This window comes from Fonsecaea pedrosoi (assembly GCF_000835455.1).
Source record: "Fonsecaea pedrosoi CBS 271.37 unplaced genomic scaffold supercont1.5, whole genome shotgun sequence".
Taxonomy (NCBI): Eukaryota; Fungi; Ascomycota; class Eurotiomycetes; order Chaetothyriales; family Herpotrichiellaceae; genus Fonsecaea; species Fonsecaea pedrosoi.
In genome coordinates, this window is record NW_013550611.1 from 1,792,959 (window position 1) to 1,813,382 (window position 20,424).

At 53.0% G+C, this 20,424-nt stretch overlaps 8 protein-coding genes across 8 annotated transcripts; 4 read left to right on the forward strand and 4 right to left on the reverse strand.

Moving 5' to 3' along the window:
• Positions 1-46: 46 nt before the first annotated feature.
• Z517_08125 (uncharacterized protein) lies at positions 47-490 on the forward strand (the record flags this gene model as incomplete). The annotated part of the gene is made up of 1 exon (XM_013426644.1): positions 47-490. The coding sequence occupies one exon, from the start codon at positions 47-49 to the stop codon at positions 488-490; it is 444 nt and encodes a 147-aa protein (XP_013282098.1).
• A 2,179-nt stretch (positions 491-2,669) lies between these two features.
• Z517_08126 (uncharacterized protein) lies at positions 2,670-3,934 on the forward strand (the record flags this gene model as incomplete). The annotated part of the gene is made up of 2 exons (XM_013426645.1): positions 2,670-3,351; positions 3,453-3,934. The coding sequence occupies 2 exons, from the start codon at positions 2,670-2,672 to the stop codon at positions 3,932-3,934; spliced, it is 1,164 nt and encodes a 387-aa protein (XP_013282099.1).
• Positions 3,935-4,000: 66 nt separating this feature from the next.
• On the reverse strand, positions 4,001-5,260 carry Z517_08127 (uncharacterized protein; the record flags this gene model as incomplete). The annotated part of the gene is made up of 1 exon (XM_013426646.1): positions 4,001-5,260. The coding sequence occupies one exon, from the start codon at positions 5,258-5,260 to the stop codon at positions 4,001-4,003; it is 1,260 nt and encodes a 419-aa protein (XP_013282100.1).
• A 1,147-nt stretch (positions 5,261-6,407) lies between these two features.
• On the reverse strand, positions 6,408-8,184 carry Z517_08128 (uncharacterized protein; the record flags this gene model as incomplete). The annotated part of the gene is made up of 6 exons (XM_013426647.1): positions 6,408-6,533; positions 6,580-6,752; positions 6,806-6,936; positions 6,992-7,280; positions 7,368-7,575; positions 7,621-8,184. The coding sequence occupies 6 exons, from the start codon at positions 8,182-8,184 to the stop codon at positions 6,408-6,410; spliced, it is 1,491 nt and encodes a 496-aa protein (XP_013282101.1).
• A 1,024-nt stretch (positions 8,185-9,208) lies between these two features.
• Z517_08129 (uncharacterized protein) lies at positions 9,209-10,727 on the forward strand (the record flags this gene model as incomplete). The annotated part of the gene is made up of 3 exons (XM_013426648.1): positions 9,209-9,299; positions 9,485-9,954; positions 10,002-10,727. 3 exons carry the CDS (start codon positions 9,209-9,211, stop codon positions 10,725-10,727), a joined length of 1,287 nt encoding a protein of 428 aa, XP_013282102.1.
• A 979-nt stretch (positions 10,728-11,706) lies between these two features.
• Z517_08130 (uncharacterized protein) lies at positions 11,707-12,310 on the reverse strand (the record flags this gene model as incomplete). The annotated part of the gene is made up of 3 exons (XM_013426649.1): positions 11,707-11,969; positions 12,032-12,167; positions 12,221-12,310. The coding sequence occupies 3 exons, from the start codon at positions 12,308-12,310 to the stop codon at positions 11,707-11,709; spliced, it is 489 nt and encodes a 162-aa protein (XP_013282103.1).
• Positions 12,311-14,714: 2,404 nt separating this feature from the next.
• Positions 14,715-16,676, reverse strand: Z517_08131 (uncharacterized protein; the record flags this gene model as incomplete). The annotated part of the gene is made up of 2 exons (XM_013426650.1): positions 14,715-16,340; positions 16,422-16,676. The coding sequence occupies 2 exons, from the start codon at positions 16,674-16,676 to the stop codon at positions 14,715-14,717; spliced, it is 1,881 nt and encodes a 626-aa protein (XP_013282104.1).
• Positions 16,677-17,328: 652 nt separating this feature from the next.
• Positions 17,329-20,403, forward strand: Z517_08132 (uncharacterized protein; the record flags this gene model as incomplete). Its single annotated transcript, XM_013426651.1, has 1 exon — positions 17,329-20,403. The coding sequence occupies one exon, from the start codon at positions 17,329-17,331 to the stop codon at positions 20,401-20,403; it is 3,075 nt and encodes a 1,024-aa protein (XP_013282105.1).
• Between the last annotated feature and the right edge of the window lie 21 nt (positions 20,404-20,424).

Genomic DNA, 20,424 nt, shown 5'->3' on the forward strand with positions numbered 1-20,424 from the left:
GTTTCCAAGATCGAACAGGGAGGAACAGGGCTGCGTGGACTGGCCAATGTCGCCGGCGTGGCTGGTCGTCAGGTATCCAACAAGCCGGGCTCCAAGCTTTTGGAGGAGACGGTCGAGCAGTGGCGCAGGGCCCATGGGTGTCAACATCGACGGAGCCTTTCACTGTTCCCGTGCCGCCGTCAAGTTGATGCAGAGCACGCCCGAGGATTCCAACCCGGCCATTGTCAACGTGGCCTCCATGGCCACGATTTTCCATTCCGGCGGCAACTTTGGATACGGCACCGCCAAAGCCGGCCTCGTCCATTTCACCACGAGCGCGGTCGAGGACCTCTACAACCTGGGCATCCGCGTCAACTGCTGCAGTCCCGGGACGACCAACACGCCGATCCTCGACAATGCGTTTGAAGGGCAGAACAGGGGACGAAAGCATCAAGATGCTTCAGTCGCAGGGTTTCAAGGCCATGGAGCCGTCGAGCATTGCCCCGGGTGATATTGTGGTTGCTGAGCGAGGACTCTCTCTCGACGTGGGTGGAGTGAATATTCCAGTGGACCAGGGGATTTCTTGATCAGCCTTGGTAAGGAGAATTGATTCACCTTTTGAAAAAAAAAAAGGGAGGGGGGAACCAAGAAATATGTACACGTATGTACGTCTATACAGAGAGTCCTTGACACAGAATCTTGTCCCAGGGTCGTCTCTTCTGCCCCAAACCAACCAATCGATGGCGCCCTTTTCATCCCGAGGGTTCTTCTCACGCCTGGGAACTGCGAGATCTACTCCGTCCACACTCTTGTGTTGATTGTCCCTTACGACCAAGATGCATACTGCAAAAAGCAGACATGGAACCCCTGTAATAATCAATCCCTAGCTATTCGGTGCTGGTGCTAAAATTTACATAAACACTCATGCACAAAGTAATATGTACTACCTCGTAAAGAAGGACCCTTTCCCCAGTTTGGCAGTGGCGCTACGAGGACATTCGCTCTACCGGGTACGGTAGGCAATCAATCATGGCAGAATATTTACCCAACCACCCCCCCTCTCCCTCCCTACTTTTGTACATACTTGATCCAGGTAATAATTACTTTGGTGTCGCCCAGGTTTGGCGCCACGATACGCTTACGAGTACTTTACCTATGTACCTACCTGCCTTATCCACTCGTGGTCCTCATTCATTCACTCATTCACCCCCTTTTTTTTCTTTCCCACAAGTGCATACATATGTACATACATACATAGGTACAAGTCCAAGTCCAAGTGAAGTGAGGACACCTCGTAGTCTCGGCGAAGTCGGCTACCACGGCATGGGAATGCGTCAACCCTGCTTGGCTCAAAGTGTCGCGTGCAGACGGTGCCTTGGCGTCTCCCCTGAAGATTGTCCCATCCGAGTGTTGGCAGCCAAGCGATGCGCATCTGTGGCGTCTTCTTGGGCTGTCGTGGCTTTTCGTGGCTGCTACCGCGGCGCCTCTCCCGCCCTATAAGCTCTGCGTAGTGACAGCCCTGGGACGAGCCTAGGGGAAGTGTGCCAAGTTTCGTTGTCTTACGCGGTCGGGGTCCTCCCCCCGACTCCCGAACCACCCACCCACCCGCCGCCATCCGTCCAGTTTTATTGTCTTGATTTTCAAGACCTTCAGACAAGAGCCCACACCAAACCGGCCACCGGCCACCCGCAGATGAACGGGTCCCCAGAGCGGTTCAGCAGTACTACCTATTAGCTCGTCGGTTTCTTGGTACCTAGTCGTGCTTGGTATTACCATCTTTCTTTTTTCTTGGAAAGGGGAATTGCCTCGAGCGGAGAGCCGGCGTGCGCACAGCGTCATCGAGATAAAAGATCGTCCCTTGTAGGGTTTCAAGTATATGCATTCCTTGGGGGGTTGTTGTTTGTTATCTATTACCTACGCTTTCCCTCTCTCTATATCCCACTCTCACTTAACTACCACTCTTTGCTGTTTTTTTCTTCTGATTTTTTTTTTATCAGTGCTTTGTTTTAATGTCGGTTTACTTATTTTGATCTTTATCTGACTGAAAACTTATCGCTCGCTCAATCGCTCATTGTCCCAAGCCTATCGTTCAACACACACACACACACACGCTCTGCAACGGTCCACTGGAGCCAAAGCCAGAGCCAGATCTCAATAAAATCACCCACCACCTTTCATTATCTTTTACCTCTGCAGGGTCCTCTCTCTCTCTCTCTCTCTCTCTCTCTCTCTCTCTCTCTCCGTTTCCGGGGCTGGGTGTTTTCATGGGATAGGATAGGATAGATCGGGATCTTTCCATGGTCGCGTGTGCACGCGCGCCCGTTCTTTGATTTGTACTGTACATGACACACAGCCACATACACATACACATACACAGCGAGGAAACGACCGTCTACGAATTTACAGGGTAAACAAAAGGGGCAAACAAATATTCTATATTGATCATCACAACAAATCACATCACAGTCGGTTCGACAAAACACAAATACAACATACCCTCGTTTTATCTTGGCCAGTTGGATACTTGGAGGAGGGGTTCGCCACCTTTTTGGCCTCGAAAGGGATAATCAGGGAAGAAGAAAACCAAGGTATAGGTCGCGCAACAGCAGCGCAAGGGAGCAGAGGAGTGGAGTAAGGGAGAAGGGTGGAACGTTCATGTACAAGGCAAGGAATAATACGAGGCAGACAACATGATAGTCCGGTTATCATGGCTCGCTGCCATCATCATCGTTGTCATTATTCTCCACGCAACGCCGGGATTGGCACAGGATGAAGTCGCGACATCTGAAGTCACGCCTCCCGAGGCCACATCCATTGAAATCCCACCCCCTGAAGCAACACCAGTCGAAGTCCCTCCCGAGCCCATCCCCAACCCCGACGAAATCACGGACCCAGTTGTCCCCGAAGAAGAAGGAAGTGAGATCGAAGGAACAGGAGAAGAGCAGCACGAGGACGAGGATGTTATCCCCTACACGACCCCTCACCTCCCAGAGGATTGCAGTGACATTCGCATCTTCAGTGCCCGGGGGTCCAATGAGCCCTACCCCGGCCGCGGCGGTGAGATGTTGGGCGTCATGTGTTCCAAGTTCGAGCCCCAGGGCGTGTCGTGCGACTACGAGGACATTGTCTACCCGGCCAACATCTCGTACTCGGGGTTCTATTGTGAGTCGGCCAACGCGGGCGCATACGCCGGCCAGGCCCAACTGAGGGCGTATGCCGAGCGGTGTCCGGATTCCAAGTTGGTCCTGCTAGGCTATTCTCAGGGCGCGGCTGTCGTCGGTGATATGTTGGGTGGCGGTGGCGGGCCGATCTTTGGGTGTGATCAGGCTTGGAATCCCTCGCTGCCTCGAGACACGGCGCCTGGATCGAAGAGTACGTCTTCTTGCCAAGTTTCTCTTTGTTTGACTCCTCCCCAAAAATTCTGCTCAGCACCCTCCAAGCCTTGTGAGAAAATATTCTAACACACTTCCTAGTCGCCGCCGTGGTAGCCATGGGGGACCCTCGCTTCACTGCAGACCAGCCGTACAACATCGGCCGCGGCTCGACCTACAATGGCACGGCGCCACGGTCGGGTCAACAACTCGACGACCTCAACGTCTACGAGGACATCACGGCCATGTGGTGCAACGCCGGCGACCCCGTATGTGCGGTCGGCAGCGACCCGGTCAACATCACCGCCCACTGGAGCTATTACGACCAATATTCCGTTGTCGCGTCCGAATGGGTCGTGGCCACCGTCCTGCACCACCCGGACGTCCGACTCGATTTGGATCTCGACGGACGCAACGAGAGTGTTGTATTGACGGGGTCGAACAGTTCAGACGATGACGATGACTCTGGAGGCGGCGGGGTTGAGAACAAGGCAACGAGCTTGACAGGTCTTGCAGGCGGTGGGATAACAGGTCGACTCGGCGTTGCAGTGTTGGTTACCGCGGGTTTGATCTGGACCATCTAAAAAAGTACATATCGAGATAATACTTGTATATAATGATCATTAACCCCGCACAGTTGGTATGGTTGACTAGCTGTCTGTGGCACCCTCACATGTATTTTTGATATGCCGCTTGAGACTGCTCCGCTGAGTGTATGTACGGCCACAGTCGGGACACTTGTATACAGTGTCGGGATGCTCCGACCTGATATGACTCTGGAGAAGGCCCCATTGGTTGAATATACGGTCACAGTCGGGACACTTGTATTCAGTGTCGCGATGCACCAACCTGATATGACGTGCCAGGGATTTCTCGTGGTTGAAGCTCTTGGCACAAGCGTCACATGTAGGCTTAGTCAACACGCGCCTGCGTGCTGCTACTGGGCGAAGCTGCCGAAGCTGCCGGCGGTTGCAGTCTGTCCCACCCGCCATGTACCCTCCGGTGGGTAGGCTTGAGGCCCAAGGAGACTCGCTTATTGGCGGTCTAAAAGTAGTGGAAATGGCCCGTATAGCTGTTGTGGTAGCTGCGTTGGCTCTTGCGTCTTCGTCCACATGTTGTCCAGGCCTCGCAGCCGATGATGCGCCAACATTCCTGTCAGCAATTGTTATCACGCCCCCAAGGGACGCCGAGTGTAACAGGGTTTGCTCTGAGAATTCGTCAATCATCGTGGTCATTGCGTTCCTCGTGTCGTGACCCCCGCGCTCGCTAATATAGACCTTGAGAGAGAGCAACGTCTTGGTGCGGACCTCGTCGGCGTCGAGATATGGAGATATTCCCTGACTGCGCTCTGTCGGAAATAGGAAATTGAACACTCGAAACCATTTCTCGTCGTCATCCTTCCCTGTTGTGGGCTTGTTGAATTCCTGGTCTAATTGCACCCGCATCTGGCTCGTCAGGCCTTGAAAACTTGGGGCAGGATATATCGCTTCACACGTCCTGCCCCGGATATGCTCGTCACAGCTGGCTCTATTGTCAAAGGGGACGCCACAACAAGGGCAATAATGATCTGGTGCACGATGTTTTCTTGTAACATGTCGATAGATGTTGTCGATGTCGCCGACCTGATTCTCCTCGTCCTCAAGACATGCTGAGTACAGGTCCTTGTTTTGCCTGTAAAATGGACAGGCGAAGGGGTACATCTGGTGCGCTGGTCTCTTCTGGCGCCTGGGAAGCGGTTCCTCCTCGTCGTCACTGGGTATTGGGATAGGAGATCGAGACCGTTTAATGGATCTAGACAGTATCGATGGAGAATCAGGCACTGCAATTACAATCCTGCGCTTGCCGCTCTTGCTGGTGAGTGAGTCACGTCCAGGAATGGGACCAGAACTGGGACCAGAACTGGATGCCATGATTCAAGTTATGTCAACAAGAGCTCCAACTCGTGGCGCAGGAAAGTTCCGCCAGAGATTAGTGTCGCTCTCTCTCTCTGTCGACTTTTGCTGAGAGGAAATTGATTCTTGAGGTCCAAGACAGAGGATCACCTGATCACCTGACGACCTTCCTCACGCCTCTGAAATCGAAGGGAAATTGTGAGGTTTGGTCAGGAGCAGTGACTGAAGGCAGAGACGGACGATGGTGAGGCGAAGAGACAGGTGTTGAAGATACACATAAGGGATGGTGAGAAATATGTAGTTGGAGGTGTACATAGCTAGGAGGTGGTGGGGGTGGTGGTGGTGGCTGGTGCTGTTGACAGCTTGGCCAGGCAAGGGCAGGTTGAGGCCACCAATCACAATCTAGCATTTGGCCTAGTATTTTTGGCAGTGGCTGTGACTGCCACTGCCGAGTAATGACGACACTGTCGCACAGTTATTCTATCATTTTACTCGGAACTTTCAGTAAAGGAACCCTGTATTTTATTTTCCAGGTACAACCACAAGCTCATAGGCTGTGTAATGATAGTAATGTTGTCTGATAATACCTAAAAGAAAAGGGGGTGGGAAAGCACCTTGGGAAGCTATCGAGCTAAAATAGTACCGTCTGACTGCGACATTTGACCCCAGGTGCCTTTGGGACAGATTGTGAACACCACGGACCATAGAGGAAAGGTATTGGATCAGGAAGAGATTGCGAGGCTGACGCTTCAGGAGTTGGAGGCCCCTCTGTGTGCAGAGGCGTTGACCGCCCCAACACACCTACTTGGTAAGTAGTATAGTGCCATTATATAGAAAGAGTCAGTCAGGTCTTGCCGTGGGCATCCGACTTTCTCGAACCACCTCTCCCCTCGGCCTGCTTGATCCCCAATATGGGGTTTCACGTCGACTGGGCACTGAGTAGCCAAGAGGACTGAGTGGTCCTAGGGAAATTTACCTGGAGAACGAGGTACTCGGTCCTGCTTTGCTCGGGTAGGTGTGGGTGTGAATTCGTACACTGGGGGAAAGCAGGAGAAAGAAGGGGAGGCGGGGGACCATTAGCCATCAGCCTCTGGCTTTGACCCCGGTGGATAAGACTTTGTGATATGTCTTCTAATCTCAAAGCATCCCGACAGGCAAAAGACACTCACGCAGGTGGCACGAGGTTACCGCCCAGTTGCCTTTCCTGGACAATGTCCCTCAGGTCCTTGAGTTTCTCGGCCGCCTCGACCACAAAGACATCGATGCCGTTCATGTAGGTCATGTTCTCCACCTTCTTGCCGGCGATGTTGCCCCAGTTCCACCACGTCCGAGTGTACGGGAACAGGATTACCATCTGTCGCCGACGTCACCTTGTGTCTCCAGTCCTCCTCGGCCTCGAGAGTCGGCTCGATGTATTTGAACTTATCGTCTTGCATTTTGCGGACAACGTCTTCGAGTAGGTCCCATTGACATTCCATCAGGGTCGGGTTGTTGGTGAAGGCTGTGGGCGCTGTTTGAACGTTAACGCAAAGGTCCTCCTTCTTTCCTTCGGGATGGACATACCTTGTGGTGCGCAGATCATGAACATATTGGGGAATCCATGGGTAAACATGCCCAGGTATGTGTGAATCCCGTCCTCCCAGAGTTCTTTCATGTCGACGGGGTCGACATTCTTCAGGCCTATGTGGGTAAATCTACGAGGAAATGAGGAGAGTTCCTGTAGCAACACTGATAAAGGGCAACACTCACGAACCGGTAAAACTGTCGAATCCCATGGCCAGAATGACAACATCATACTCACGACTGATGCCGTCGTCGGTGGTGATGCCCGTCTCGTTGAACCGCCACCCCTGGTTCCTCACGTCGATGATGTCCACGTTGGGTCGGTCCAGGGACTCGTAATAATCCCCTTCCAGCGGCGACCGAGAGGTGCCGTAGTAGTAAGGCGGCTCGAGGGGCGCCATGAAATCCCATTTCTTGGAATCCGTCATCCTCGCCCGAGTCTTTTTGGCCCAGAAATCGTAGGCGAGACGATTGGCTTCGGGGTTTATCAGTACGTCGTTGTACTGGGAGAGGCCGAAGTTGGCTGCACCACTGGCCCAGCCTAGCTCTCAGTGCTCTTCACGTTCCTTGGGAGTGACGTCGAAGACGCCGCAGTTGGGACCCTGGACGGGAAACCCGACCCGAGATTCCTTGCTCACGGCGAAACACGAGTGGTAATAGGCCTTGTGCTGGAGGTGTTCGTCCTCACGATTCTCCCTCTGGTGCATGGGAAGGCAGAAGCTGATCTTGCGGATGTAGACGTCCAGGTGGTCGGCCTCCTTGGCCACTTCCTAGGTGATCTGGACGGCAGTCGCCCCAGTCCTGATCAGAGCCACTTTCTTCCCCTTGACGCTACCGCCTTCCGGCCAGTTGGGTGAGTGGTACATGGCGCCTTTGAAATCACCCGTGCCTGGTATGTGTAGCAAGCCGACACACATGGCCAAGTACTTTGCGGTGGCTGTGTGGCCGGCGTTGGTCTTGACGGTCCATCGACCTGTGGCTTTGTCGAACTGGGCGTGGATCACCTTGGAGTGGAAGTAGATGTCCTTCTTTAACTCTAACGTGTCGGACGCGTAGTTGAGATGGCGGCGGAGCTCTTTGGCGTCCGGGAACCGCTCCTTGTATTTGAACTTGTTCCACGGCTCGGGGATGTGGAACGTGTACAGTGGTGATTCGGAATCCACCCTCGCTCCAGGATATCGATTCCAGTGCCACACGCCGCCGATTTCGTTCCCCTGTTCGAAGATTTTGGCTTTGAGACCGAGTTTCCGCAGGTGGTGAAGTGAGCAGATACCGCTGAATCCAGCCCCGACAATCACGGCGTCGAGGTGGAGGTGTTTGTCTTGGTCGACATCTGCGGGACTGCCGTTGGTGACACCGTTGACTTCTCGAAGAGTCATCTTGTGGAGCAGTCGCGAATACTTTAGGTCCGAGTGGTAGAGAACCCATCAGAGGCTTTGAGTCCATCATGGATCAAGGCTTGACGTGTAGTCTCTAGGTCAAGGCTGTTTTTCTGCTGCATCTCACACAACATTTGTCGCTCGATGGTATGGCTTTTTTCCCCAACTTGATCACCGTTCAACGCCATCTTGTAAACTTGGGTGGTCGTCGAGCCCAGCCCAAGAACCACTTGACAAGGGTGAGGTACTCTTCGAGTAGTTGCCAAAGATACCTCGCTATACACCACAACTAGCCTAGTCGGCGAGTCAGTGGGTGGAGATCTACCAATGCTGGCTCTCTCTGCCCGACCAATGTTGCACAAGGTTTGACCAACTTGGAGGACTGAAGCCAACTGGGCCATCGACCTGGGGAACGGGGTGATAAGGTTGTGGGGAAAATCGACCAAATCAGTTTATGTAAATCCGAATTCCAAGCCGGAAGTGAATATTTTTATCCTTCCCGGGGAAAGCATTTTATGCTCGAACCTCAGGACATTGACTCGTTTATGCAATTCTTGGTACATCACAGCCTTGACATGTTTTTTTGGCTTGACCAAACGACTGACGCTCTCAGCTCTACCGAGCTTTTAATCCAGTATGCGGGGCAGGCCGTTGATTATCTGTCCAAGGAAGCTAACTATCCTAAAACATCACAGGAATTACTCCCCCTCCCCCCCCCTGCCCCTCTCCCACCTTCAACCCAAGACCTTTGTCCTGACCCAAGTCCCAGACAACAAAACAAGCATACCGAGTACGGGTAGCTCTCTAGCAGACACTACTATAAAGTCCCTGCCTCTCTAAAACCCCCGATCTCGGAGAATCATAGGAAAACCCCGTCTTGGAGGGTCGACTTTTACCGAGACTCCCCTGGACCCCTCCTCTCCCTCCAGCACCGACAAATCGATCACGATATTTCCTTTTCCTTGCGAAATCACCACCACGGATAGGAGCTCTGCGAGTTGTCTGTCGCAGGAAACCAGCAGCCATGGCAGACTTTGAAGCCATTTTAGCCAACAGCACAGACCCTGCACAGAACGCCGTGCACGCATGTATCCTGGCCGCGGTGGACAAAACCGGTGCGTTTGGCCCCGTGTCATATCATGCCTAGCTAGGTATCATATCATATCATATAACGTCATTGGGAGCCCGTCGACCCCTGATAAGGCTGGAGAGTACTTTGGACAAGGGGGACCCTTTTTGTCTGGGCTGCCTGCCTGCCTGACTGACTGACTGACTCGACACGCTCTCTCCCAATCTATAGGAAAGCAGCTGTACTTCAAAGCCGCGGGACACCCCAACGTCGACGACCCGACCAATCGCGTCGACCCGGACGCGACGCTATGGATTGCGTCCTGCACGAAGCTGATCGGCACGGTCGCGGCGCTCCAGTGCGTCGAGCGCGACCAGGTCGGGCTAGACGACCCCGTCGACAAGATCCTGCCGGAGCTTGCGGCGCCCGAGGTTTTCTCGCCACCACCCAAGGAAGGAGGAGAGTCCCTCGAGGGCTCACAACGCTTCGTCACGCAGCCCGCCACCAACAAAATCACCCTCAGAAACCTGCTGTGCCACAACAGTGGGCACGCGTATGACTTCATGGACCCCCTGCTGGTCGCCTGGCGGGCCTCGAGGGGTGAGGGCGCCGTGTCTCTAAGCGCGCTCGTGGCAAAGGCACATACTATACCTTTACTCTACCAGCCTGGTGAAGGATGGTCATACGGCGGCGGCATCGATGTGAGTCAACGATAGAGCCGGCCACCTCATTAAAAGAAACACTTTAGGATTTCTTCCACCTCCCCACCTCTCCTTCACTGCCTACAGCGTTTACTGACTCGAGTCTTAAAATGGGGAAGTGGGCCGGTGAGATCGTCGCGCGTCTCAACAACACCTCACTAGAAGACTACCTGCAGGAGCACATATTCAAGCCTCTGGGCATCCACTCGACGACGTTCCGACTCGAGCGCCACCCGGAGATCCAGGCGCGGCTGATGCCCACGGCGGAGCGCAACGCCGACGGCACCTTCAAGATGTCCCAGAAGATGTGGCCGGACGAGGCGCCCGAGGACTGCGCGGGCGCGGGCCTGTACTCGACGGCGACCGACTACCTCGCCGTGCTGGGCGACCTGATCCGCGACGAGCCGCGGCTGCTGAAGCGCGAGACAATCGAAAAAAACATGTTCGCGCCGCAGTTCGCGCCGGGCTCGCCCTCCCTCGCCGCCCTGCTGGGCAACACCGCCATCATCGCCGCCATGACTGGCGCCGCCAACCTCACCGGCGGCATCAACTGGGGTCTCGGCGGGCTTTACATGGAGGACGACATCGGGGTGCACCGCAAGGGCACCCTCACCTGGGGAGGCCTGCCGAATCTGGTCTGGATCATGAACCGCGACCGCGGCGTCGCCGCCCTCTACGCCACCCAGCTGATTCCCCCGGCCGACCCGAAGAATATCGCCCTGGCGAATCACTTCTTCGACGAGGTATTCCGCTTGGGCGCGACCCAGGGTTGATTGTTTCGAGAGGTAGACGTGGATATAGAGATGTATATTTATTATACTCATATACCTGGTCGGCAAAGGGGCATCCATACATACTCTCCCCGAACTTATACTAGATCAAATCTGTTGACAACACTAGAGTAACTGACCCCAGTCCAAGAGAGAGAGTAGCAGTCAGTATCAGGGTCCCCTCACTACGGTCTTCGCTTGGGAATCCAGTCTAATCCGCTCTTTCACAACGCTTTGCCGAGACTGCCCGGACTTCGAGATACGTTTCATAAGCCATTCAAGCCAAGGGGGTGGGCTCTTGAATCCTATAGCACAACTAGTGATTCCGCTTCTGGCAGGCTTAGAACCCTACCGCTTTCAGTGTCTGAAAAACTGAAACGCGTCCATCCCTCTCCCCTTGCCTCTCGCTTTCACGAGCAGACATCCTGGCCGCGGTGAAGACGACCACGGCGTTGGCGCCTTTTCCTTCTGGTGTGATCTGTTTGACCAGTTCGGAGACGTTGGGGGTAGTGCGAGAGTTGATGGCGCGCTCAGTACCAGCCTCCTTTGTGTGTTCCAGAGCTTGGGCGTCCACGTCGACCGCAATCACGTTGAGGCCGCCAGCTTTGGCGTACCAGAGAGCTAGAGGTTGAATGAACCGCAACGATCAGAACGCCTTCGATGACACAAAAAGGACCATCCTAAACTCACATAGTTGTCCTAGCCCTTCACAACCTACAACTGTCTAGAAACGCAGTTACGAGGTACTACTTATGGCTCAAGTAGGATTGCGCAATAAATAATAAACAGTGCACAACGAGACCGACAGTCTTCTTATTAGTACTGCTAAAAATACTTATTCTTTTTCCCATTTTGCGTCATAATCTCGTGAACATATCACAAACTCTTCGTTGTACCGGCTTTTACTGGTATCCATCCTTCAATACTATCTCTCCGCTGCCCTGTTGCTTGTCCAACCCAAAGCCTGTCTCTTGGATGCCCCTCACAGCACGGCGGCAACACCCAGTCCAATCATCCCAGCAACGCCTGCCCACTGTTGCTTCAAGATCTGCGCTCCACCAGTAAAGGTTGCAGCGGGGGCGCCGCTCGCTGGCACAGAGCTGCTGGTCACGGAGGCGGGTGCTGTCGCCGGGCTACTGGCTGCTGAGCTCGGAGTGGAAGTCGGCGCCGCAGTGGCAGAGGCCGTGGGAAGGGTAATGCTGATGCCCGCGGATCCACAGTATTGTTGGGCAAATTGTAGAGTTGCTGAAGGAGACGAGAAAGATCAGCTTCATATTCGGTTCTGACGATCCTTGGCCAAAGCTTACCAGCTATATCATCTGCACTGCAAGAAGCAGAAATGCACGTATACACTCCAGTGAGGAAACTGCTTGCCTGGCACACACAGGCAGCATCGGTAGCTGCACACCCGGTGCTAGAGATGGCGTTGACGGCGCAGGTCACCTACGTCGCTGTTAGTCCTATCTAGCTAGCGGGACGGGGTCCACGACACGTACAGCACATGCTGGGAGACTAGAAAGATCTTGCGACGCTGCAAGATGGAGGAGGGAGGAGAGTCCAACAGCGGCGAAAGATAGGAAGCGCATCTTGCCCAGATTTTGTAGCTGCCACAGATACACTATAGTGGTACTTGTGTACGCAACGCTTTTGGCGGTCAAAGAGCGAGTATGTCGGACGATTAGAGTATCTGGAATACTAGTAGCGAGAATGTCGACTGCGAAAGAGCGAGGGAGAAGAGGAGGACAACGAGAAGAGGTTTCGGAGAAGCTTGCTCCAAGTTTTATAGCTGTTGCTCCCACCTGGCAGCTGAAGGGTTGTATGATGCGTCCCAGAGCTGCTGGAGCTGCCCCATTGGGAGAGGGCGCGGGAAAAGGCCTAGAAAACCCCTCCTAGGAAGGTGTTTGGGTTGCTTGGACTCCCAAACTCAGCTCTGCGGTGCTGCAAGCCATCACGATGAGCAAATGAAAAAAGAGGGACGGTGTCGATGTCTCAGGCACCCGATGATCTAGCGCAGACACACGTTCTGAGGTCCGCGAATAGAATGACAGAAAATCTGGAGAAACACGGGGAGGAGGGCCGCCCTCGGTTGCGGAGAGAAGTGGAATCCAGGTGATCGAGACGAAAAGAAGGGGAAAGATGGTCAAGAATGTGCCAAGGCCCGCCGACCGAAGTTGGTGTCAATTGGACGGAAGGAGAAGACGACGGCGCAGGTACCAGGAGGTACTAGTAGTCATCATCACCAGCCGTTACAAGGGAAGGCGCAGTAGACCAAATACCGAAGACTTCTCACGGCCATTCAAGTGCCTCGTATGTATCCTGTAGACAGTAAATGCTACCAGGGCGTACAGCTACCTGCATTTTTTAGGAAATTCAGAACAAAGTGACTACGTCCATAGCACTAGTACTAATATAGCGAACTCCCAGTTCTGGCTCCTTCGATCCCAGCTAAACCATTTCCGGCCATCTTGGTGTCGCGTTTCAAACTGCTGGAAGTGCACCACCTGTCTAGAAGACGGTGATAAACAGATTTACAAGGTGATAAAGAGAGATAGTAAAGTATTGCTGCTTTCTCGCCTGGAAGTTTCTGTATCGAAAGTAGCACTTTGCTGCCCTACCACTTTGCGGCAAATAATAAGATACTAAGTAGCACTGTGACTCCGACTGGGAGAATTTGATCTGCTGTTGTTATATCATTGTCGAAGTGCCTGTTCATATAACTTCTTCCATTTCACGACCTTGAGTTGGGTGTGAGGGTTCAGGTCTGTGTATTTTAGTAACTGCAAAATTCCAATAGAAAATATTGTCTCCTAAACCATTACTGACATACACTGTATAAATCTACGATTGTCTTGTGAAGATGCTTTAACATCTCAGGATACTAGTACTAGTTCTATACTGTGTAGATATAGCATAGATACAGTATCGACGCGTAAGTGATGCGCATCGGACACAGCATCAAGATTCTAAGGACGCATCAACGCATCTGATGTGCATCCGATATGCAGCATCGAGTGGCAGTATCAAACAACTGCTAGTACTACTAGTATTCAAAGTTTACTATGAACTACTACTTGATTCTCGCAATACTATGTACTTTGTACTAGTAAGTAGTATACTTATATTTGTTGCCAACGAACATTTCGTTGGATCGAGAAAGCTCGTAGTAGATCTGAAGCTCTCTCTCCAGGTGTTCTTGCCCTTTTGATTTGCCTTATAGTACTAGTATGTTTTAAAAGAGCCCCATGACAACTTGAAGTATGCGAGATCAACAGAATACCTTTGCAAGCATTAGCGATTTGCAGCGCTCTTCCATCGATCGATGGCAATGAAACACTGTTCTCTCAGCTGTTCGCTATCTGCCCAAGCGTCGCCCGGGCTAAAAATTGATGATTGAAATTGGGCACGAACTTGAAAGGACTAACGACTGATTCGCGTGCAGCTTTCCTAGGGCGATAGTAATGTACGGTTTGTCGCTTGGAGTGCATCAACACCATTCTCCCGGGCGCAGCCTACGCCTTCTCCAACTGTTGGAATTGTCGCTCTCGCTGCTCCTGTTCTTCTTCTCTTTAGAGCGGTACATTCAGCTTTCAGATAAAGCATCAAAGGACAGGTTGTCGAGAATTCTCGGCGGCAGTGGCTCGACGGAGATGCAGGTTGAAGGAGTGGTAATGAGCCATTGGCGGTTGACGAGCCTCAAAACGGTGCAAGAAGGTACAGCATCGCGCACCACTGGCAGTCGCCCCTGATGCACCATCACCTCCTTCCCATAGATACTAGCATGCGATCACATGGAGTCTCGGTGCTCATCACCATCACTGTTAAACATCCTTTGGTACTAACATGAGCTCAGAAATGGTCGAACCTATGTCACGGAGGCAATAGTCGACACGAATGCAGGACATCAATTAGTACTAGTAGTATAGCGGGGGCTATCTTCTACCTTCTACGCTGGATCATTAGTAGCGGATATGTAGAGTCCGCTTCTCCAAATCAAGCATAATCCCTCTTCACACTCAGCTTCTGCACCGCTTGCTTACCATCGAGGACTCCGATCGCCACGTATCCAATATCTTCCTCGGGACGAACATCCCCAAGTCGAACCATCAAATCTCCCAGCCGCTTCGACTGGTCCGCGGCATCCTCCATGGACGATATGTGAGGAACAGTATTGGCATATGGGTTGTCCCTCAGAAGCGAGCTGAATCTGTCCAAGATGTCAGGCCCGCGACGACGCGCACTCAGCACCACCGTGGCCACGCCGATGATGAACAGTACAATAGAACACAAAAGCATGAGTGCAAGCCACGGGTATTCGCATTTGACGACGACCTGGCTGGTCGTGACTGTCCCGAACGTGCTGTCCGTGTTGTACAGTAGCAAGTTGCTCTGCGGCGCCACTGTAAAGTTTCCTGACACGGCGGCGGGAGCGATGCTGTCTATCCAGTACGTGTTGATGAGCTGTGTGAACCGCTTGGAGATAATGTCATCCCCCAACCCCCACAGCTTGGTGGTGGAAGTCTGCAGCACGGTATTTGCCGGGTCTGCCAAGTATGCTTCTATGGCACTCGGAGGACAGAAGACAGTGTCGCACCCCACCGTTGGGTTCGTGGCGTTGGTGAAATCGGGAAAAAATTGCGTATACATGATATCCTCCTGACCGAGTCCGTTGATCGGTGTCCAGTCAGTCACACTGAGGGCGCTGTGGCTGTAGTTAAGTGGGTGCGAGGCAGGGTTTGGTGAGGGTCGGACCGCAACGCTGTGACAGGTTTGACCGTCACATTTGATCTGTACCTCGACGTAACTCATACCGACTGTGCAGTTCGCCACGGTGAGAATCTTCCCCTCTGGCGCAGGGCTGCTGGCTGGTAACAGATCAAGAGATCGAAAGGTAAAGTTTGTTATTGCAAACTGGTCGACCCTGTTTGGACTGAGGGCGTAGTTGGCACCGCTCCAGCCTATATAATCCTCCAGGCTCTGTCTGTAATCTTCAGTCCAATCGTGGCCTGATGTGTTACAGCTAGTGAGCATGTAACCAGTGTTCATGGTGAAGCGTGAAACTCCAGTTGATGGGAGGTTGTGGATGGGCAGTCCAGTGAGAGAACTCCATTCGACATCATCTGATTCTGGTACAGATCTCCAGTCTGTGCCATCTTCCGGTGACAGGCTTTCGTAGACGGGTACTTTGACGTTGCCGAATTGGTCTTGGGGTAGATTTTTTGTCTTCGCCGAGGCAATGATGGCAGCAGTAAAGATGGCATTGATGGGGACAAGAGGTTCTGCTGAGGCTGAACCGACGCCGTTGTTGCTGAATGGGGATACAAATGCGAGGTAGGTGAAGTTCTGAGTCGCATTCGAAAAGGATTCCTGTGTCGATATGACACGCAGTCCAGCTTGGCCTCCAAGAGGGGAGAGTGCCCAAAGGAGGAACAGCACGGGCGTAAGAACGTTGATGGTCTTCAATGTAATTGGAGCCATGAAAGTGCTAAAGACAGTGCGGCTTTGCAAGAGATATTCGATCGCGAGTACAGAGGTGCCATGCTCGAGTTTGACAGCTGCAATAGCTTTCAGAAATTTGGCAACAACCGCAGAGAATAAGATGGGGAAAATGGTAGGAGTCTGGATGGTTTAGCAACAGCCACTGGCCAGGACGGGTGCCTGAGCGGCAAACAACGGGGTGGCAGCGATGGCCGAACTCACATATTTGGCTGCTTCAATCAAGTCTCGATTTCCGGGTTGCTCGATAGGCTGGTTACGCCTAGCATAAACCAGAACAGCAAAGACAATGAAGTAGGCGCACGAGACAGCGATGAGCAAATCAAGCAGAACTTCTCCAATGACGCTTAGAGATGACACCCGTCGAGCGCTTCTGGAGTTCCTGGGATCTTGAGACGGCGCAATAGAGTCGTCGAGGCCTGTGTTCAGCAAAGGGCCTTGATCGGCTCTCGATTCCATCATGTATACAGCTTGCTGCTCTCGTTATGGGCATGCCACCTTCTTGGGTTGGAAAAACCAGGAAAAATCAGAAATGAGGCTGAGGGAGATAGCCCTTTTTTCATCAGTTTTGACCACGCCAGCGCACTGGAGGTCGAGCATCTTCCCGTCCTGCAGGTCTTAGATTGACGGGAAGCATAGGCTGAAACGAGCTTGAAGTTTTTAGGCCCCCATGGCACCTAGCAGGGTCTGAAGCGAGAAGACCAGCCACCGGAGGAAATTCCAGGGTTTCTTGTTGCGATTCGACCTCCATTAGCTCTGTTATTTGTGATGGTCACCGGGTTGAGCCCCTTGGGGGCGTACAAGTACGAGGTCTGTGGGTAAAGCAGTCGTGTCGTGCATGTACGTGCGGTTTCTCATGCCTTGTGATGAGTAAGGTTCGTAGTTTATGATAGTGACGTTGAAATGACAAGAATCCACTAGCGCAGCTAACTTCAACTAGTGCGCACCAATAGCACTAGTTCCCGTTCCTAGTGTCGGTGTTGTGCCTCATGCGGCAGCTCTGCCGAGGTCTGGACCCCAACTCGATGTTCCACGGCTTCTCTTCACCTTTGCTACCCACGCTCCCCAACGACACACTAATTCCTCGCTCCTATGCAGTCTCATTGCAGATATGAAGGAGAAGCCAGGAGGAAAGTCCACAGAACGATCTGCGGCTTGTAAATTCTGCGGCAAGACATTCGCGCGCTCCGATACGCTACTTCGACACGAGAAAAGTCATCACTCTACAGAAGATCGCGGACCCATTCATCGAGTGACAACTGGGACGTTCCGAGCATGTCATGCCTGTGCAACAGCCAGATCCAGGTGCTCGGGCGGTTCGCCCTGTGGCAGATGCAATCTGCGCCAGCTCGAATGCGTCTATCCAAATAAACGCCGGAAGACGTCCTTGTCGACCGACTCGTTGAAAAACAACGACGAAGAGGCCACGAAGCAGCGAATACTCGGAAACTTCAATGAGTTGGTACTTGCTGCTGATGGCCTGGATCCTCTCTCGTCAAATACACGTACAGATGGAGAATCATTGTCTACCCCAAAGGCTACCCCGGCTCCATCCCACACAGCGCAAGCTACTATACCACCAAACTACGCAATAGGACACCAGGCGGTAAGTCGAGACGGCCAACCAAGCTCAACCCTTTGTACAATGAAGCCAGGCACATCTCAACTGTTACAGCACGACCAACCTAGCAATGATTACCTCGACCCCCAGTTTAGTGGTGGATTCGTTGAGCCTACAGCGACCTTCGAGTATAACTCGTTTGATGAACCGCTAAACTGGATCCCTCCGAGCATTTATCCATCCCCGTACGATGCAGAACTCGAACAAGATTTCACTTTCATTCTCCCTGCACTATCCAATAGCCTAGCTGCTGACTACACGGTGGACTTCGCCATTAATCCACCCGAATACATCTATTCGGCCGGCGAAGACGTTGCATATGGATCATCCGAGACTCAAGGGTTTCGAGTCCCATTCGAGGTTGTCGAACAGAGTCCCGCGTCTTCAACAAGTGACGGCACACGCATACCTAAATCCGTGCACGGCAGCTCTGTCAGTTCAGACCTGAAGCGGAAGAAAAGAAAAAGTCTCCCCTTGCCCGATACCTTTACCCAACCCAGAAAACAGAGTACGGGCTATGCGTTTCCAGATGTTGAATCCTGGGATTTCATGTTGACACACAGCTCGGCGGAATACTGTCCTGAGGCAACTTACGACTTGATTTTGAGCAACTTCCGAAATCTGTGTGCGCAGACGACGATGCCAACCGCATTCCAAAGCTCTGGCTTTCCACCCTCGAGTGTAGTCAACATTTGCATTGATCTTTATTTCGACAACTTCCACAAGAATTTCCCCCTCCTACACCAGGCTTCATTTGGGCCTCAGTCTGACTGGATAGTGGTCCTCGCTGCCGCGGCAATCGGCAGTTCCTTTACAAAATCCTCCTATGGTCCGGATATTCGAGAAGCTTTCCTGGAGTTCCTCCGCCGCGCTGTTGACAGGTACACAGACGGGGTACCAGACTCTCCGCTGGAACTCCCACTAGCACAGGCCCGCATCTTGAACCTTGTCGGCTTGGTTCAGTCGGAGCGTGAGCAGCTCAGGGCACTGGCGCCACGATATCATGCAGATCTCTCACGGTGGTGTTTAGAATCAGGAGTGTTGCAGCTTTCTTCCGGCGGTGATCTGCCAGAGGCCGAGGCGGACGGTGAAGGTGTCGAGGATCGCTTGCGATTGTGGAAGAAATGGATCAGGGTCGAATCCTTACGGCGTACCGGCTATATGTCTTGGTTACTTGATTGTTGCCTGGGCTACATGGCGAACGCACGTCCGCTCTGTAACATGGACGATGCAAGAACTCCTCTGCCCTGTTCTGAATCTGCTTGGGATGCCTCAACTCCAGAACTCTGGGCAGACAGAACCCGAGAACTGGCGGAAACACCCTCTCTCTGCGGTGCCCTCGAGACTCTCTACAGTCAGAAACAAGTCGATCCAGAGTATAGCGAATTATCACAGACGTTGCTGATTCACGCCCTTTATCAACGAACGTGGGAAGTGGGCACGCACATCAAACAGCCGCTGAGCGAATGGGTTCCCACAGGCAAAGCTCGAGGCTTCTTAAACACACCATCCAAGGACAACTTCTGGCTCCCGCTCTACCCTCTCTACGCGAACTGGCGTAACAGCGCTTGCGATTGCCTCGATGTGCTTCATTGGCAGGCTTCGAGCATTGTTGCAAAGGCCTCCGGGCTCGAACATGGTGTTATCCTTCACCTACACCTCGCCCGTATCGTCCTCCTGACACCCTTTCAGGAGATACAAGACTTGTTGTTCTCCTTGATCGGCAAAGTGGGCAACTCCCCAAAGGCATCATTCTACGTTCATGACGGCAGCTACCAACCACGCAACAGCGCCAAACTGCCGCAGATCCGTAAAATCACGTGGCGATGGCTGCGAGAAGATCAGCACAAGGCTCGTCTTGCCATGGTGCATGCTGGCTCGGTGTTTTGGTATGTTCGTCGGTACTCGGCCATGAGCTTCTTCGAGCCGATCGCCGTCTATCTGGCAAGCCTGGTTCTCTGGACATATGGCTCCTATAAATCCACTGCTTTTGAGCGCGACGCTGCCGCGGCCAGCCAGAAGCCCGAAGGTGGTCCGAGCGGACCTGACGCCGGGGCCCCCATCCAGCCGTCTCGCATGGAGAGAAAAGAACATCCCATCACCTTCATCAGCAAGGCCCACGGACGGCCAGGCAAAGCTGCTGCTGCTGCTGCTGGCCCCTCGAACCCGCAGCTTTCTCTGTCTCCTGAATCATCTGCCGACCGACGCTCCTCGGACAACAAGGTCGTGTTCACCGTGGTGGGCGGCACGACACCTACCTCAAGGTCACCTCCAGGCGCGAGCTCCGACTCGGATTCCGACCAAGGCACCTGCTCCTCGGACGACGAACAGCCCGAGTTCATCCACCTGGACCGCCCCTGCGACGACGAGATGGTGCAACACTTTGTGCGCAACGGACATACCATGTCCGGCCACATGACCAACGTGGGAGACATCTGCAAGACACCACAGAAGGTCCTGTTGGAAGGGGCAAAACTGTTGCGGACGCGACTGGCTTGTTGGGGCGTCAGTCGAGAATATCACGACATCTTGGTGAAATTGGCAGAGCTGAGGAAAGCGACTTGATGAAATGTTTTTTTTTTTTTT